General features: G+C 38.1%; 1 protein-coding gene and 1 pseudogene across 1 annotated transcript in view; both read left to right on the plus strand.

Moving 5' to 3' along the window:
• The window catches only part of TMPRSS12 (transmembrane serine protease 12), a 32661-nt gene extending 13701 nt beyond the window's left edge, over nucleotides 1-18960 (plus strand). Inside the window, exons 3-5 of the mRNA XM_055580123.1 lie at nucleotides 3279-3547; nucleotides 12447-12589; nucleotides 18709-18960. Coding sequence (XP_055436098.1) covers nucleotides 3279-3547; nucleotides 12447-12589; nucleotides 18709-18960 — 664 coding nt within the window. The remainder of the gene's footprint in view (nucleotides 1-3278; nucleotides 3548-12446; nucleotides 12590-18708) is intronic.
• On the plus strand, nucleotides 4064-4794 carry LOC129653774 (60S ribosomal protein L17-like; annotated as a pseudogene).
• Nucleotides 18961-20785: the final 1825 nt, after the last annotated feature.

The raw sequence follows: 20785 nt of genomic DNA on the forward strand, positions 1-20785 counted from the left end.
CATATCTGAGGTTATTGATTTTTCTCCCAGCAAACTTGATTCCAGCTTGTGCTTCCTCCAGCCCAGCGTTTCTCATGATGTACTCTGCATATAAGTCAAATAAGCTGGGTGACAATATACAGCCTTGACGTACTCCCCTTCCTATTTGGAACCAGTCTGTTGTTCTATGTCCAGTTCTAACTGTTGCTTCCTGACATGTATACAGGTATTTAAAAGTAGCTTAAAGCATTTAAGCTATAATTTCCTTTTAAACACAATAGAACTAGGACTTTAAAATATTTTTACAAAGTTTTTAGAGGTTACCTAGTCCACTTTTAAGATAGCTAAGTATCTTCTACTTCCTTGGAATAAATTCTAGAAAACTGTATTGCAGTGTCAAATACAACGTAGTTTTTATAGGTTACTGGTACATGCTGCCAAAGTACCCATCTATTTGTATTTTCCCCAATGAATAAGAGTAACTTTGTTCCTCTGACTCTTGTCTGTACTGAGCATAATCATCAAATATGCATACACACGGTTTGCCAATTTGAAGGATGAGAAGAGCTTCAGCATTTGTAAACAACAGGGTATAAAGTAAATAGTTCCTCCAAACCAAATTCAAATGCAGTAACTATTAACCACTTGGGGCTTTAATTGTTAATTTTTGACCTATAAAAGATTTTTTAGTTTAGTTTTATTTCTGCTTGCTTTTTTTTTAAAAGACTGTCAAGATCCATTCAGTTCAGTTCAGTTCAGTAGCTCAGTCATGTCTGACTCTTTGTGACCCCATGAATCGCAGCACGCCAGGCCCCCCAGTCCAACACCAACTCCTGGAGTTCACTCAAACTCATGTCCATCAAGTCGGTGATGCCATCCAGCCATCTCATCCTCTGTAGTCCTCTTTTCCTCCTGCCCCAAATCCCTCCCAGCATCAGAGTCATTTCCAATGAGTCAACTCTTCACATGAGGTGGTCAAAGTATTGGAGTTTCAGCTTTAGTATCATTCATTCCAAAAAACACCCAGGGCTGATCTCCTTTAGAATGGACTGGTTGGATCTCCTTGCAGTCCAAGGGACTCTCAAGAGTCTTCTCCAACACCACAGTTCAAAAGCATCAATTCTTCAGCACTCAGCTTTCTTTACAGTCCAACTCTTACATCCATACATGACCACTGGAAAAACCATAGCCTTGACTAGATGGACCTTTGTTGGCAAAGGAATGTCTCTGCTTTTCAATATGCTATCTAGGTTGGTCATAACTTTCCTTCCAAGGAGTAAGCATCTTTTAATTTCATGGCTGCAGTCACCATCTGCAATGATTTTGGAGCCCAAAGAAATAAAGTCTGACACTATTTCTACTGTTTCCCCATCTGTTTGCCAAGAAGTGATGGGATCAGATGCCATGATCTTCCTTTTCTGAATGTTGAGCTTTAAGCCAACTTTTTCACTCCTCTTTCACTTTCATCAAGAGGCTCTTTAGTTCCTCTTCACTTTCTGCCATAAGGGTGGTGTCATCTGCCTATCTGAGGTTATTGATATTTCTCCTGGCAATCTTGATTCCAGCTTGTGCTTCCTCCAGCCCAGCGTTTCTCATGATGTACTCTGCATATAAGTTAAATAAGCAGGGTGACAATATACAGCCTTGACATACTCCTTTTCCTATTTGGAACCAGTCTGTTGTTCCATGTCTAGTTCTAACTGTTGCTTCCTGACCTGCATATGGTTTTCTCAAGAGGCAGGTCAGGTGGTCTGGTATTCCCATCTCTTTCAGAATTTTCCACAGTTTATTGTGATCCACACAGTCAAAGGCTTTGGCATAGTCAATAAAGCAGAAATAGATACTTTTCTGGAACTCTCTTGCTTTTTCTATGATCCAGAGGATGTTGGCAATTTGATCTCTGGTTCCTCTGCCTTTTCTAAAACCAGCTTGAACATCAGGAAGTTCACGGTTCACGTATTGCTGAAGCCCAGCTTGGAGAATTTTGTGCGTTAGTTTACTAGCGTGTGAGATGAGTGCAATTGTGCAGTAGTTTGAGATCCATTAGTTGCTTCTTTTACATTTAGTGTCTTGCTTTATAAAGTCCTTTCTCACAAAGATTCCTCTGCCTTTTCTAAAACCAGCTTGAACATCAGGAATTTCAAGGTTCACGTATTGCTGAAGCCTGGCTTGGAGAATTTTGAGCATTACTTTACTCACGTGTGAGATGAGTGCAATTGTGCGGTAGTTTGAGCATTCTTTGGCATTGCCTTTCTTTGGGATTGGAATGAAAACTGCCCTTTTCCAGTCCTGTGGCCACTGCTGAGTTTTCCAAATTTGCTGGCATATTGAGTGCAGCACTTTCACAGCATCATCTTTCAGGATTTGAAATAGCTCCACTGGAATTCCATCACCTCCACTAGCTTTGTTCGTAGTGCTTTCTAAGGCCCACTTGACTTCACATTCCAGGATGTCTGGCTCTAGGTCAGTGATCACATCATCGTGATTATCTGGGTCGTGAAGATCTTTTTTGTACAGTTCTTCTGTGTATTCTTGCCATCTCTTCTTAATATCTTCTGCTTCTGTTAGGTCCATACCATTTCTGTCCTTTATCGAGCTCATCTTTGCATGAAATGTTCCTTTGGTATCTCTGATTTTCTTGAAGAGATGCCTAGTCTTTCCCATTCTGTTGTTTTCCTCTATTTCTTTGCATTTATCGCTGAAGAAGGCTTTCTTATCTCTTCTTGCTATTCTTTGGAACTCTGAATTCAGATGTTTATATCTTTCCTTTTCTCCTTTGCTTTTCGCTTCTCTTCTTTTCACAGCTATTTGTAAGGCCTCCCCAGACAGCCATTTTGCTTTTTTGCATTTCTTTTCTATGGGAATGGTCTTGATTCCTGTCTCCTGTACAATGTCATGAAGCTCATTCCATAGTTCATCAGGCACTCTATCTATCAGATCTAGGCCCTTAAATCTATTTCTCACTTCCACTGTATAATCATAAGGGATTTGATTTAGGTCATACCTGAATGGTCTAGTGGTTTTCCCTACTTTCTTCAATTTAAATCTGAATTTGGCAATAAGGAGTTCTTCTCGGGTACTTAAATCCGTTTGAGACTTTCTGTCCCACTGATCTTTTTCTCCTTTCGAAACTACATCACAGTAGTTAGGTTTTTCCTTGATACGACTTTGTCAGATGAAAGTAGGATTAATTTTTTTGTTGTTATTAATCTAACATGAGAAAAACAAAAACTAGTGGGAGAAAAAGAATATTTACTTAAATAACCATGTTTATAACAAAAGTATTTACTTTCTTTCAGAAATCCTGTAATATGGAGAGCTGTGATTGGAACTAATAATATAAAAGGGAGTGAGCCATACAGCAAGAAGATCAAAGTTAATGCAATCATTATCCATCCAGACTTCAACATGGAATCTTATGATAATGATATTGCACTTTTTCACTTAAAAAAAGCAGTGCGTTATAATAATTACATTCAGCCTATTTGTCTACCTTTTGGTGTTTTCCAAAGACTAAACAAAAACACAACATGTTTTATAAGTGGCTGGGGAAGAACAAAAGAAGAAGGTAATTATAATCTGAATTTTGCTGATACAGGTTTTCCTGATAATCGGCAGAGGGTGAACTCTTTTATGTATGTCTTTATATCTCTTTATAACATGAGTTTAAACAGTAGGTCTTTATAAACCAGTGAAAAGAAAATGTGTTTTAATTTTCTATGTTTTTTTTCTTCCTTGTGGGAGAGAGAAATTTATCTTCCAAAGCAGAAATAGAGACTTCTTTTGTTATACATACTTACATGCCAAGACACTTAAACTTTTGGACTATCTCAGAGAGAATGATGGTTCCAAGTGTTTCTATAGTTTCTGAGACTCCTAGGTGATAAAGCAAGTTCTGTGGCAGATCTGCTTATCTTAAATGATAAGCTTCTGGCTATAAGGAATCAAATTTAGTATCCTTTTTATTTAGTGTACTGTTTAGTATCAAACAAGTTGATTGCTATGTATTTTCTATAGTACACAAAGGTGCACAAAAAATTGACTATCTGAACTAATGGAAGGAATTAAAAAAACATAGAAAACAGTCTCTGCAGACAATATTCAAGAAAAATAGAATTGTATGACAAACATTATAACTTCCCTATGATAGTAGGGAATTTTCACACAACTCTTTTATTATTGGCATATTATGCAGATGAAAAATTAGTAAAGATTTATAATGTTTGGTTTTCCAGTAAGTGGCCTGAGGACCTCTAAAAATGGTGCGCTATTCACTAGACCCAGAAAACCCCACAAAATCATGCAAATCAGAAGGTTCAAATGTTTGTGTTCACTTTAAGAACACTCGTGAAACTGCCCAGGCCATAATGGGTATGCATATCCGAAAAGCTACCAAGTATCTGAAGGATGTCACTTTAAAGAAGCAGTGCGTGCCATTCCGTCGTTACAACGGTGGAGCTGGTAGGTGTGCACAGGCCAAACAGTGGGGCTGGACGCAGGGTCGGCGGCCCAAAAAGAGTGCTGAAATTTTACTACACATGCTCAACAATGCAGAGAGTCATGCTGAACTTGAGGGCTTAGATGTAGATTCTCTGGTCACTGAGCACATCCAGGTGAACAAAGCCCCCAAGACGTGGCACAGGACTTACAGAGCTCATGGTTGAATCAACCCCTACATGAGCTCTCCCTGTCATATTGAGATGATCCTTACTGAAAAAGAACAGATTGTTCCTAAACCAGAAAAGGAGGTTGCACAGAAGGAAAAAGATATCCCAGAAGAAACTGAAGAAACAAAAACTTATGGCCTGGGAATAAATGCTGCAAAAAAATAAATGCAAATAAAAGTGTTGGTTGTAAAAAATAATAATAATAAAATTATAATGTTTGAATTAGCAAGCTTGGTTTAATAGCCAAATCATAAAATTCTGCACCCCAAAATCAGACACTTTCATCTTTTCAAGTACAGGTAGAACCTTTATAAAAACTGACCGCTAACTAGGCCATAAAGAAAATCTCCAAGTTTGAAGGACAGGTAATGTACAGACTATATACTCTGATTACAATTAATTTAGAAATAAGAGAGATGGGAATATGATGGAATAAGGAGGTTGGCAATTCCTCATCCCCCAACATAAGCATAAATTGGAAAAAAAAAGACTCAAACCTGTCAAAAGCAACCATTTCAGAGCCCTGGAAATAAAAACGCACAATAAATTGAAGAGTATTTGTTTATTATAAGCATCTAGAAATTTGGGTAAAAAGAGGAACTTGTAGTTTTCTTGCTGTGGCTGCTCCTAACTCCCCTTCAGATCAGTCAGTATAATAGCTTTACCAAGATCATGAGGATCATGAGGAAAAAGGATCTTGCTACCAGAGGATATGGACTTGATTTGGAGTAGTAGTTGATAATCCAGGCCAGCAGCACTGTCAATAAAAATAATTGATTCAAAAAAACTAAATAAAAATTTTTTTAAATAAATTTTAAACAAGTATTGGACTCAGCAAGAGATGAATGGGGGAACACACAGCTCTGCTGGTCTGGGATTGTGATCCTAGATGCAGCCAGGAGTGGAAAAGTTCAGAAATTTGACAAGAACCTCAAAATGAGACAGCTACAGAATGGCTAGATAAGCTCTCCAAACATCCTTAGTTTACTGGGAAACATACATGTATACATGTCTGGGGAAAAAAACCTGAGAGAGCTTAGCATAAAATGAAAACCAAGGCAGACTTGAAATCTGACTGAACTCTGAACACAGTCCCCAAACCATACATAGATTCATCAGCAGAGGATGAAAGCCCAAATCATTAACTGATGAGTCAACTATGCACACACATGGGTAAGCCCTGTGAAGGCAGGTTAAAAGGTAAAAATCAGAATTAAAGACTGAGCAGAGACATCAACAGTCACACAGTGTGGAACACACAGATTCTACAGTTTAAGTCCAGGCAAGTTATTTTTAAGAAAACACAACAACATTGTTGAGAAGAGAATCAAAACCCAGAGTTGTTACAGTACATTAATGTGAAAATGCACAATTTTCAACAGAAATACTGTAAGACATCCAAAAAACTAAGGAAAAAAAAAAAACAACCCACAGAAATGTGACCTATATTCAGGGGAAAAAAGTAGTCAATAGAAACTGACTCTGAACAGGTTTAGATGTTGAATACAGCAAAGACTTCAAAGCAGCTCTTTAAATATGTTTGACAAATTAAACAAATTATTGTTCAAAGAATTAAAACCATGATGACAATGACTTAACAAATAGGGAATGCCTGTGGAGAAATAAACAATTTAAAAAAGAACCGAATGGAAATTCTAGAGATTTGATATGGCACATGAAAGCATCTGTAAACTTAAACTACAGAACAGAAATAATATAATCTGGAGAAAACAGAAAAAATTCTTGAAGAAAAATAAACACACTCAGAGAGGCCTGTGGCACAACATCAAGTATACCAGCATACATATGGTGGGATTTCTGGAAAGGAAAGAGAGAAAAAATGGGGACAAAAAAATAGCTGAAGAAAATAATGGCCCCAAACTACCTGAATTTCATGGAAAAAGAAAAACAACACAAAACTTTAATTTATAATAAAGAAGCTCAACGAATCCCAATTAAGATTTACAAAAAACTAAAAATGTGCAAAACATGTATGCTTAAAACTACAAAATGTTACACAGGGAAATTAAAGAAGACCTAATAAATGGAAAGACATACTACATTCATGGATTCAAAGACTCAATATTGTTAATATAGCTATTATCCTCAGACTGACCCATATATTCAATGCAATCCCTATCAAAATCCTAGCAAAGTTTTTTATACAATTTGACAAGTTGATCCTAAAATGTATTTGGAAAGGCAAAGAACCTTGATTCCTTGATATTTTTTGAATAGTCAAAAAGTTTTTTTAAAGAACAACAAAACTAAGTTACTCTACCTAATTTAAATTTACCTATAGTAAAAACTACAGCCATTAAGACAGTATGGTATTGATTTATTTTCTGGTAGCATGTTTAGAATTTTCTATGTATAGAATCATGTCATCTGCAGACAATGACAGTTTTACTTCTTCCTTTCCAATTTGGATTCCTTTTCTTTCTTTTTCCTCTTCACCTGCTGTGACTAGGACTTCCAAAACTATGTTGAATAAAAGTGGCAAGAGTGGGCATCCTTGTCTTGTTCCTCATCTTAGAAGGAATGCTTTGACCTTTTCACCATTGAGTATGATGTTTATTATACTCAATGTTTATTATGTTGAAGTATGTTCCCTCTATGCCCACTTTCTGGAGAGCTCTTCTTGTAAACTGATATTGAATTTTATAAAAATTCTTCTGTATCTATTGAGATGGTCATATTGTTTTTATTTTTCAATTTGTTAATACAATGTATCAAACTGATTGATTTAGGGACCTTGGAAAATCCTTGCATCCCTGGGCTGAATCCCACTTGGTCATGATATATGATCCTCCTAATGCATTGCTGGATTCTGTTTGCTAGTATTTTGTTAAGGATTTTTGCATTTATGTTCATTAGTGATACTGCCCTATAATTTTCTCTTTTTTGTGATATCTGTAGAATTCAACTGTGAAGCCATCTGGTCCTGGATATTTGTTTGTTTGCTGGGAGTTTTTAAATTACTGATTCACTTTCAGTACTGTTAATTCAAATTTGGTTTCCTTTTGGTTCAGTCTTGAGAGATTGTACCTTTCTAAGAATTTGCCCATGTCGTCTAAGGTATCCATTTTATTGGTGTATATTTGCTTGTAGTAGTCTCTTATGATCCTTTGTATTTCTGCAGTGCTGGTTGGTTAAACATAGCAGAGATCAATGGAACACAATACAGAGTCCAAAAAAACCCCCAAACAACCCAACTTATGTTTATGATCAACTGATTTATTTATACAAAATTCCTAGAAAAGGCAAACCTACAGAGACAGAAATTCTATCAGTCATTTTCTGAGTGTGAGGCTGGAGGTGGGAACTGACTGCAATTGGGCATGGAGAGGACTCACTGGAGTGGAAGTATCCTAAAACTGGATGTGGGCCTGGTATAAATTTACCAAAAATCATTGAATTGCTTTCTTACAGTCTGAGAATTGTTATGTAAATTAAACATAAATAAAGCTTCTTTAAAAATGACCAAAAAAATGTAAATCACACATTTGAAAAATTTTAAATATACTACTAAATAACTCCTATGTCAAAGAAGAAATAATTATAATCTTAAATCCTTATATCTATATAATAATTTATATCAGTTCAGTCAGTTGTGTCCGGCTCTTTGCGACCCCATGGACTGCAACATGACAGGCTTCCCCGTCCATAGCCAGGGAAGTTTACTCAAACTCATGTCCATTGACTCAGTGATGGCATCCAACCATCTCATCCTCTGTCATCCCCTTCTCCTCCCACCTTCAATCTTTCCCAGTATCAGGGTCTTTTCCAATAGTCAGCTCTTCACATCAGGTGGCCAAAGTACTGGAGTTTCAGCTTTAGCATCAGTCCTTCCAATAAATATTCAGGACTGATTTCCTTTAGGATGGACTGGTTGGTGCTCCTTGCAGTCCAAGGGACTCTCAACAGTCTTCTCCAACACCACAGTTCAAAAGCAGCAATTTTTTGGCGCTCAGCTTTCTTTATAGTCCATCTGTCACATCTATACATGACTTCTGGAAAAACCATAGCTTTGACTAGACAGACCTTTGTTGGCAAAGTAATGTCTCTGCTTTTTTTTTTTTTTTTTTGTCTCTGCTTTTTATATGCTGTCTAGGTTTTAACTGTCTAACTTTTCTTCCACGGAGCAAGCGTCTTTTAATTTCATGGCTGCAGTCACCATCTGCAATGATTTTGGAGCCCCCCAAAATAAAGTCTCTCACTGTTTCCATTGTTTCCCTATCTGTTTGCCATGAAGTGATGGGGTCAGATGCCATGATCTTAGTTTTCTGAATGTTGAGCTTTAAGCCAACATTTTCACTCTCCTCTTTCATTTTCATCAAGAGGCTCTTTAGTTCTTCTTCACTTTCTGCCATAAGGGTGGTGTTATCTGCATATCTGAGGTTATTGGTATTTCTCCCAGCAGTCTTGATTCCAGCTTGTGCTTCCTCCAGCCCAGCGTTTCTCATGATGCACTCTGCATATAAGTCAAATAAGCAGGGTGACAATATACAGCCTTTCCCGATATGGAACCAGTCTGTTGTTATATGTCCAGTTCTAACAGTTGCTTCCTGATCTGTATTCAGATTTCTCAAGAGGCAGGTCAGGTGGTCTGGTATTCCCAGCTCTTTCAGAATTTTCCAGTTTGTTGTGATCCACACAGTCAAAGGCTTTGGCATAGTCAGTAAAGCAGAAGGAGATGTTTTTCTGGAACTCTCTTGCTTTTTCAATGATCCAACGGATGTTGTCAATTTGATCTCTGGTTCCTCTGCCTTTTCTAAATCCAGCTTGAACATCTGGAAGTTCATGGTTCACGTACTATTGAAGCCTGGCTTGAGAATTTTGAACATTACTTTGCTAGTGTGTGAGATGAGTGCAATTCTGTGGTAGTTTGAGCAGTTTGGTATTTTGAAAACTGACCTTTTCCAGTCCTGTGGCCACTGCTGAGTTTTCCAAATTTGCTGACATATTGAGTGCAGCACTTTCACAGCATCATCTTTTAGGGTTTGAAATAGCTCAGTGGGAATCCCATCGCCTCCACTAGCTTTGTTCCTAGTGATGCTTCCTAAGGCCCACTTGACTTCACATTCCAAGATGTCTGGCTCTAAGTGAGTGATCACAACATCATGGTTATCTGGGTCATGAAGATCTTTTTTGTATAGTTCTTCTGTGTAATCTTGCCACCTCTTCTTATCTGCTTCTGTTAGGTCCATACCATTTCTGTCCTTTATTGTGCCCATCTTTGCATGAAATGTTCCCTTGGTATCTCTAATTTTCTTGAAGAGATCTCTAGTCTTTCCCATTCTATTGCTTTCCTCTATTTCTTTGCATTGATCACTGAGGAAGGCTTTCTTAACTCTCCTCTTTGGAACTCTGCATTCAAATGGGTATATCTTTCCTTTTCTCCTTTGTTTTTTGTTTCTCTTCTTTTCTCAGCTATTTGTAAGGCCTCCTCAGACAACCATTTTGCCTTCTTGCATTTCTTTTTCTTGGGATGGTCTTGATCACTGCCTCCTGTACAATGTCAAGAACCTCCGTCCATAGTTCTTCAGGTACTCTGTCTATCAGATCTAATCCCTGAATCTGTTTGTCACTTCTAGTGTATAATCATAAGGGATCTGATTTAGGTCATACCTGAATAGTCTAGTGGTTTTCCCTACTTTTCTTCAATATGAGTCTGAATTTGGCAATAAGGAGTTTGTGATCTGAGCCGCAGTCAGCTCCCGGTCTTGTTTTTGCTGACTATATATATAGAGTTTCTCCATCTTTGTGCAAAGAATATAATCAATCTGATTTCGGTATTTACCATCCAGTGGTGTCCATGTGTAGAGTCTTCTCTTGTGTTGTTGGAAGAGGGTGTTTTTAATTGATCAGGATTGTATTTGTGCAAGAATATTCTAAGTAACCAGTGGAACAGAACAGAAAACACAGGCATCTATTTCTGGACTCTCTCCTATTCACTTCAAAAATCTCTAGTTATTTTGAATAACCCTACACCAATATCACACTGAGTTAGTATTGTTCATAAATCAGGTAGTAGGTTTACAGATGTTCATTTCATTATTATATCTGGTTAATGTCTATGTTACATATACTCTTTTATATACAGCCAGTATTACTTTAATTATTTGAAAACCAAGGGTAAAAATGCATCTTTCCTCTAGGATGCATTGATCCAGGAATTTGGATGTCATTAGATATACTTTATTTCCTTTTCTTATTCTCTATCCATGTTGACTTGACTTTCTCAGGCTGCCTGTCCTCATAAGTGTGGAACTATGGCTGCAGGCTGATTTGAACTTATATTAATAGCTAATCATGTGACTAGGGTGAAACAGATTCTTCTCTGGCTGCTGCTGCTTCTAAGTCACTTCAGTCGTGTCCGACTCTGTGCGACCCCATAGAGGGCAGTGCACCAGGCTCCCCGTCCCTGGGATTCTCCAGGCAAGAACACTGGAGTGGGTTGCCATTTCCTTCTCCAATACATGAAAGTGAAAAGTGAAAGTGAAGTCACTCAGTTGTGTCCGACCCTCAGCAACCCCATGGACTGCAGCCTACCAGGCTCCTCTGCCCATGGGATTTTCCAGGCAAGAGTACTGGAGTGGGGTGCCATTGCCTTCTCCTCTTCTCTGGCAGCTCCAGTTAAAAAAGCTGGATAAGTATTCCAATTGACTAGGCTTATACCAACGGAGAAGGCAATGGCACCCCACTCCAGTACTCTTGCCTGGAAAATCCCATGGGCAGAGGAGCCTGGTAGGCTGCAGTCCATGGGGTCACGAAGAGTTGGACACGACTGACCAACTTCACTTTCACTTTTCAGTTTCATGCATTGGAGAAGGAAATGGCAACCCAATCCAGTGTTCTTGCCTGGAGAATCCCAGGGACGGGGGAGCCTGATGGGCTGCTGTCTATGGGGTCACATAGAGTCGGACACGACTGAAGTGACTTAGCAGCAGCAGCAGGCTTATACCAAATATAGTCACCTCTAGACTAATTCCAGGAGAATGGAATTCTGTGAATGGAACAGTTTGGTCATTTTCCCACTTGCAGTAAAGGGGAAAATGTCTATTACTTGAAAAGCCAAGGAAGAATGTGGTGCACATAAAAATATTCAGCTTCCACATGTGACAACTGCAATTCTGAGACAGCCTGATGGTACAGGTGCTGCTGTTACAGTAGCTTTTCTGTGGATAAACCTTAGAATAATCTGAAGTGTCACCTTGTATCTTCCTATCTTTTCTGTAGCAAAGAACCACTTTATGTTCAAGAATAAGCATAGAAGTTATGGGAGTACATGAATTAGAAATCTGCTTTATTTTCACGTTCAACATTTTGCAAGACGGCATCATTAGAAAATTTAATTAAAATTATTCACAACTTACAACATAAGACTGACCTCAGCATTTACCTCTTTCAGTTCAGTTCAGTTCAGTTGCTCAGTTGTGTCCGACTCTTTGTGACCCCATTTACCTCTTTAGCCCTTGATAATTTTTATAGTTTTATTTTGTAACACTACAGATCCTTCTGTGAGACCTCCAAGAAACACAAGAGAGCAAACATTAAAAAAAAAGTAACCTGAAATTCCTACTATCTAGAGATAACTATCATTAAGACTTGGTAGACTTTCTTTCACCGTATCTCCAGGCATTCATACATGCATACATATCTGGATACAATTTTACATAATTGTTCAATCAGTCACTATGGAAAGAAAACCTGTTGAACATGAACATTTCACATTGGTATCAAAATGTCTGCTCTCCAAAATAATTTAACTGGTATTTTTGTTGTTGTTGTTAATAGGTAATATTACCAAAGAGTTACATGAAGCAGAAGTGCATTATATTTCTCGAAGTTTCTGTAATTCTGAGAGGAGCTATGGGGGTATAGTTCCTAACACTTCAATTTGTGCAGGTGATGAAGATGGAATTTTTGATTCTTGCAGGGTAAGACCAAATAATTTTCGTTAGCAATATTTTCTAAAGACAGAAAGGAACTGAACAAGCCTTTGATCACTTTCTAGTGAAGTCTTAATTCTCAAGTCTAAATTATTTCTCTCCTTTTTAACTATTCCAACAATCCAAATCATCATGCTTGCCTGATTCCTTGGTTTCTACAATCATGATCAACCTTAAGAAATATTTGCCTTGAATCTTTTTTTTTTTTCATTACCACCTTTTTAAAGGTGGTACAATTTATAATTTATAATTCACCCATTTAAAGTATAAAACTCAGTGGGGGGGTTTATATTTAGAGTAGTGAACCATTACCACAATCTAATTTTTAGAACACTTTTGTCACCCCCCTCAAAAAAAAAAAACAAAAAATTCTTCCCATTAAAGCAACCATCAGCCTGTAGAGATTTGCCTATTCTGGAAATTTCCTATGAACAGGATCATTCAATTTGTGGTCTTTTGTGACTGGATTCTTTTACTTAGCATAATGTTTTCAAGGTCTCCATTATAGCATGTATTAATACCTTATTCATTTTATTGCCAAATAATATACCATGGTTTGGATATGTCACATTTTATTCATCCATCCATTTGTAGATGGATATTTAAGCTATTTCTGCTTTTTTGGCTATTACAAATAACATGGCTATAAATATTTGTGTACATGTTTTTATGTGTAAGTATGTTTTTCTTGGAAATTCTATCTAGGAGTGGAACTGCTGAGTCAATTCTTAACATTTTAAAGAACTGTCAAACTGTATTCCAAAGTGCCTACAGCATTTTACATTCTTATGCAACAATATGAGACTTCTGTTTTTTACTGGAATATAGTTGATTTGCAATGTTGTGTTAGTTTCAGGTATAGAGCAAAGTGAATCAGTTATACACACACACACACACACACACATATACACACACGTATATTCACTTTTTTAAGGTTCTTTCCTCATATAGGTCATTACAGAACATTAAGTAGAGTTCCCTGTGCTATATAGCAGGTTCTTTAGTTATCTGCTTTAAATCTAGTTGTGGGTATATGTTAATCCCAATCTCCCAATTTACCCCTCCCCTCTGATCCCCTATTAACCATAAGTTTGTTTTCTACATCTGTGACTCTAATTCTGTTTTGTAACCAAGTTCATTTGTACTCCTTTTTTTTAGATTTCACATATAAGCAATATCATATATTTGTCTGTGTCTGACTTATTTCACCCAGTGTGACAATCTCTAGGTTCATCCATGTTGCTGCAAATAGCATCACTTTTTTAATGGCTGAGTAATATTCCATTGTATATATGTATCACATATTCTTTATCCATTCGTCTGTTGATGAACACTTAGGTTGTTTCTGTGTCCAGGCTATTGTAAACAGTGATGCAATGAACGTTGCAGTACATTTAATCTTTTTGAAATATAGTTTTCTCTGGGTATATGCCCAGGAGTGGGATTGCTGAGTCATATGGTAGTTCTAATTTCAGTTTTTAAAGGAACCTCTATACTGTTCTCCTGGAGAAGGAAATGGAAACCCACTCCAGTGTTCTTGCCTGAAAAATCCCAGGGACAGGGGAGCCCGGTGGGCTGCCGTCTATGGAGTCGCACAGAGTTGGACACAACTGAAGCGACTTAGCAGCAGCAGCAGCATACTATTCTCCACAGCAGCTATACCAATTTACATTCCCACTAACAGTGTAGAAGAGTTCCCTTTTCTCCACACCTTCTCCAGTATTTACTGTTTGTAGATTTTCTGACAATGGCCATTGTGACTGGTGTGAGATGACACTTCATTGTAGTTTTGATTTGCATTTCTCTAATATTGATAATTAGTGATGTTGAGCATCTTTTCATGTGCCTTTTGGCCATCTCAGCAATGTATCAGTTCAGTTCAGTTCAGTCGCTCAGTTGTGTCTGACTCTTTGAGACCCCATGGACTGCAGCACCTCCCTGTCCATCACCAACTCCCGGAGTTTACTCAAACTCATGTCCATTGAGTTGGTGATGCCATCCAACCATCTCATCCTCTGTAATCCCCTTCTCCTCCTGCCTTCAGTCTTTCCCAGCATCAGGGTCTTTTCAAATGAGTCAGCTCTTTGCATCAGGTGGCCAAAGTATTGGAGTTTCAGCTTCAGCATCAGTCCTTCCAATGAATATTCAGGACTGATTTCCTTTAGGATGGACTGACTGGAGCTCCTTGCAATCCAAGGGACTCTCAAGAGTCTTCTCCAACACCACAGTTCAAAAGCAGCAATTCTCCGGCACTCAGCTTTCTTTATAGTCCAACTCTCATATCCATACATGACTACTGGAAAAATCATAGCTTTGACTTGATGGACCTTTGTTGGCAAAGTAATGTCCCTGCTTTTGAACATGCTGTCTAGGTTGGTCATAACTTTCCTTACAAGGAGTAAGCGTCTTTTAATTTCATGGCTGCAATCACCATCTGCAGTGATTTTGGAGCCCAAAAAAATAAAGTCTGACACTGTTTCCACTGTTTCCCATCTATTTGCCATGAAGTGGTGAGACCAGATGCCATGATCTTCGTTTTCTGAATGTTGAGCTTTAAGCCAACCTTTTCACTCTCCTCTTTCACTTTCATCAAGAGGCTCTTTAGTTCTTCTTCACTTTCTGCCATAAGGGTGGTGTCATCTGCATATCTGAGGTGATTGATATTTCTCCCGGCAATCTTGATTCCAGTTTGTGCTTCTTCCAGCCCAGCGTTTCTCATGATGTACTCTGCATATAAGTTAAATAAGTAGGGTGACAATATACAGCCTTGACATACTCCTTTTCCTATTTGGAACCAGTCCGTTGTTCCATGTCCAGTTCTAACTGTTGCTTCTTGACCTGCATACAGGTTTCTCAAGAGGCAGGTCAGGTGGTCTGGTATGCCCATCTCTTTCAGAATTTTCCACAGTTTGTTGTGATCCACGCAGTCAAAGGCTTTGGCATAGTCAATAAAGCATAAACAGATGTTTTTCTGGAACTCTTCATTTTTCGATGATCCAACAGATGTTGGCAATTTAATCTCTGGTTCCTCTGCCTTTTCTAAAACCAGATTGAACATCTGGAAGTTCACAGTTCATGTACTGTTGAAACCTGGCTTGGAGAATTTTGAGCATTACTTTACTAGTGTATGAGATGAGTGCAATTGTGCAGTAGTGTGAGCATTCTTTGGCATTGCCTTTCTTTGGGACTGGAATGAAAACTGACCTTTTCCAGTCCTGTGGCCACTGACTGAGTTTTCCAAATTTGCTGGCATAATGAGTGCAGCACTTTCACAGCATCATCTTTCAGGATTTGAAATAGCTCAACTGGAATTCCATCACCTCCACTAGCTTTGTTCCTAGTGATGCTTCTTAAGGCCCACTTGACTTCACATTCCAGGATGTCTGGCTCTAGGTGAGTGATCACACCATCGTGATTATTTGGGTTTCTAATTTCTCCACATCCTTGTCAGCACTTGTTATTGTCTATCTTTTTTTAAATAGAAATACAATTGATTTTCAATGTTGTATTAGTTTCAGGTGTACAGCAAATTGATTCAGTTATATGTGTATGCTTTTCCAGATTATTTTCCATTATTGTTATGACAAGATACTGAAATCCTTGTTGCTTATCTATTTTATGTATAGTAGTTTGTATCTGTGAATCCCATACTTCTAAATAATTTATTCCTCTCTCTATCCCTTTCCCCTCTGGTAATCATAAGTTTATTTTCTATGTCTGTGGTTTGTTTCTGTTTCGTTTAGTGATTTTTAAAAACAATGTTATTTATTTTGGCTGTGCTGGGTCTTCATTGCTATGCAGGCTTTACTCTAGTTGTGAGTAGGAGCTGCTCTTTGTTGCGGTGTGCAGGCTTCCCATTGTGGCTTCTCTTGTTGCACAGCAAGAGCTCTAGGCATGCAGACTTCGGTAGTGTGGCACGTGAGCTCTGCACATGCAGCTCCCAGGATCTACAGCACAGGCTCAGTAGTTCTGGTACATGGACTTAGTTGCTCCACAGCATGTGGGATCTTCCTTGACTAAGGATCAACCCATGTCTCCTGCACTGGCAAGCAGATTCTTTACCACTGGGCCACCAGGGAAGGGCCATCTTTGATTTTTTTTTTTTTTTTTTTTTTAATATTTACTTGGCTGCGCTAGGTCTTAATTGTGGCACTCGGGATCTTCAACCTTCACCGCAGGATCTTTAGTTGTGGTAATTGAACTCTCAGATCTGGGAGCACAGAGTCTTAGCCACTAGACCACCAGGGAAGTCCCATCGTGTTTTTTTATTTTTCTCACTTTTTGTTTTTGGCTGCACTGGGTCTTTCAGAGAAGGCAATGGCATCCCACTCCAGTACTCTTGCCTGGAAAATGCCATGGACGGAGGAGCCTGGTAGGCTGCAGTCCATGGGGTCGCAAAGAGTCCCAGGGACGAGGGAGCCTGGTGGGCTGCCATCTATGGGGTCGCACAGAGTCCGACACGACTGAAGCGACTTAGCAGCAGCAGCAGCAGCACTGGGTCTTCTTTCTGCACATGGGCTTTCTCCAGTTGCAGCGAGAGGGGGATACTCTCTAGTTGCAGGCTTCTTATTGTAGTGGCTTCTCTTGTTGCAGAGCACTGCACCCTCTAGAGGGTGCAGGCTTCGGTAGTTGCAGCATGCAGGCTCTAGAGCAGGGGCCCAGTAGTTGTGGCACACAGGCTTAGTTGCCCTGCACCCTGTGAAATTTTCCAGAACCAGGGCTCAAACCCATGTCCTCTGTATCAGCAGGTGGATTCTCAACCATTGGACCACCAGGGAATTCCCATCTTTGATTTTTTTTTTTACAAAATCCAATTTATCTGTTTTTTGTTTTATCCCTTGTGGCTTTTAAATCTTTCTTTATTCCTCTTTTTTCTTCACTGCTTCTAAATCTACCAGCACATCACTCCCAAACAGTGTCCCATGCTCTGATCTTTTCCTACTCATTTTGATTTCTGCTATTCACTTTTCACTTTCACGCATTGGAGAAGGAAATGGTAACTCACTCCAGTGTTCTTGCCTGGAGAATCCCAGGGACGGGGGAGCCTGGTGGGCTGCCGTCTATGGGGTCACACAGAGTCGGACATGACTGAAGCAACTTAGCAGCAGCAGCATTCAGGGTTTATCTTTCCTGTATCCTTTTCCTTAAAAATCTTACTGAAAAGAAGAATTCAATCTAATTTAATTGCATTCATAAATGAAACATTCTCATTGTCAAAAAATAGTTTTTTAATGCTTTCCTTATATACAGAATTTGAAAACACCTTAGAAACACGGTCCTTAAACTTTAAGCATTAAAACAGTTATCTCAGTGTCCTTATTGTTTTGAATGATTAATACTCTTCAGTAATGGTGTTTCAGTGTATTAACAGTCGAGTATAAACCATGACAAAGATTTGTCATTTGTAATACCATTAAATGTTAGCTTCTCAGTCATGTTGACTCTGTGATCCCATGAACTGTAACCCACCAGGCTCCTCTGTCCATGGAATTCTCCAGGCAAGAGTACTGGAGTGGGTTGCCATGCCCTTCTCCAGGGGATCTTTCTGACTCAAGGATTGAACCCCGGTCTCCTGCATTGCATGCTTAGCTATTTATTCCTATGATCCTGCACCAGTCAATGTCAACACTCAGAAAGATGCCATGTCTTGCAAGATGCCTGTTCACTCCTGTCCTCTAGTTAGCAAACCACACACACACCTAAATGAATCCATTATATATCTTAGTTCTACCATTCCTACATAGCATTAATACAAGTATTCTAATAGAAAATATTTATAGTATTTTGCACAGCTCCTAAATTATATTCCTCCTGAGTAACTACACTAAAAAATCCAAACAATTTGATTTATAGTATTTTGGTTCAAAACTATGCAGGTGGAAAATGTATCCACCAGCTATATGGTTCCTCAAAAATAACAGGCCAGACTGAATACCTGTTTCAGTTGGAATATAAAACTGAAAATCTATGCATCTTTATAAGTTAGAAGTAAGTTAAAAATGTATATTTATATAAATATATGATTAGTGTGATTAATTTATTCCAGATTTATTGTTGTTTAAAGACTACTGGAAGTAACTAATGCTATTTTGGGACTTTTTTAATAGGGTGATAGTGGTGGACCATTAATGTGCTACCTACCAGAACGTAAACGATATTTTGTAATGGGAATTACCAGTTACGGATATGGCTGTGGTCGAAAAAATTTTCCTGGTGTCTATAGTGCACCATCCTTCAACCAAAAGTGGCTGACAGAGCAACTCTACCAATCAAGCAATAAAGGCATACTTAACATAAATATTCTACTTGGACAGGTCCTTATAGCCTTAGGTTCTGTTGTCTTACTTGCAACTCCATAAAAAAATTCTGAAGAATCTTTATTTTGCATCGTGTCCCCTTCCATGTTATACATAATGAAAATCATTTATTCTTTTGATAAATAATTGCCCATTTTAGAGTTCCCATGTGAACATTTTTTGGAATAAAAGGACTGTGACATATTTGATAAGTGATTACAAATTTGGCACTCAATCACAATCTTCCTTGATGTATCTTCTTATACTTTATAATCATAATTTTGCATTTGGAATATCTTCCTAGAGTTTGTATAAACAGCTAAATATATACTTTATGTATATAAATGTCAAATAATAAAGAGTTAATTAAAAGAAAAGTTGGTTTTTGTTAATCAAAACTTTTAAGTTAGGTTTTATTTTATTCAAAAAATTTGGTTGTATGATATATAGTTTTTGAATTATCATCTTGTTTCTGACTCTCAAAGGATATTTGAAGAAGTATCTGCCTATTATTCAAATTCTAATTAGAACTATTTAATATTAATACTTCCTTTCCGATGCCATGAGAGAATTGTGGTGCAAACACCTCCAAATAATTTACTTCTTATTTAGAAATGTATACTAAGACTTTTTTTTTGCAATGTTATAACCTACTTTCTGAACGTTATTTTCTTGAAGCCCATGCTAAAAGTCTGTATTCCTTGGAGCCTTGAATTAAATGTGAGGAGAAGTGACTGAGAAGCATGCTCAGAAAGGAAGAATACCAACCTGGGATTAACTTTATGATGACCAATCTATAATATGAATTATTAAAACAAAAAAGACAGTATTAGAATCTACTCACATCTCCCTTAAACTCTAGAGAACTCATGCATAAAGGAGAAGTAATTATTTTCTCATCCTTCCTTTTAACATTCAACCAGTTAAAACCATGTATTTTTGTTGTTTTGTTTTGCTTAGCTTAAACCTAATTTTAGGATTTAACTGAAAGTAAGCATGAGTTTTCCATCAATTAATTCCCTTGGGGATCATCAGCAGTTTAATGTTCAAGGGGTAGAAAACTGATTTTTTTATAGACATGTGAGCAACATTCAGGGGATACTGACTCTTCTTTTTTGAAGGAGACCCTAGTTTATCCATTGACAAGGTCTTATAAGGAATTAGTGGGTGATGCTTCTACACCAATCAGTATAATACATTAGTCATTTTCTGTTTATTCTACCTGACTATCATTCAGATTCACTTGATAAGCCCTGGATATTAATGTTAAGAAACTCTTCCGAATGTATTGACAGCACTGGAGGGAAAATCCTTGCTTTTCGATTCAAAGGTATGTCCTACTTACTGCTTAGGTCTGCCAATCTAATCAGGCAGCATCTACTATCTGCAGCCTCTTATCTTTTTGCCCAGTTTAGTTCACTTATTTCAGCCAACCAGAATTCAGTTATATAACATTTCTCTCCACCACAAGAGACTATTAGAGGATAGATTTTGGAACCTAAGACAGACTTTGTTTCAAATTTCATTCTGTTAACTTAGTATTTGTAAGAGTTGGGACAATTATTGATACCTACTTGGTGCCAGTGTTGTGATGATTAAACAAGTTGATTATACAAAGTTTTGATATACTGAAGGTGCTCAGTTCCTATTATTATTATCCCAGGTAGCACTAGGGGTAAAGAACCCACCTGCCAATGCAGGAGATATAAGTGATGCAGGTTTGATCCCTGGGTTGGGAAGATCTCCTGAAGGAGGAAATGGCAACCCACTCCAGTATTCTTGCCTGCAGAATCCTACGGACAGAGGAGCCTGGTAGGCTACTGTCCACATGGTCGCACAGAGTCGGACACAACTGATGCAATTTAGCACACACATGATTCATACAGTC

The sequence above is a fragment of the Bubalus kerabau genome, chromosome 1 (assembly GCF_029407905.1).
Source record: "Bubalus kerabau isolate K-KA32 ecotype Philippines breed swamp buffalo chromosome 1, PCC_UOA_SB_1v2, whole genome shotgun sequence".
Classification (NCBI taxonomy): Eukaryota; Metazoa; Chordata; class Mammalia; order Artiodactyla; family Bovidae; genus Bubalus; species Bubalus kerabau.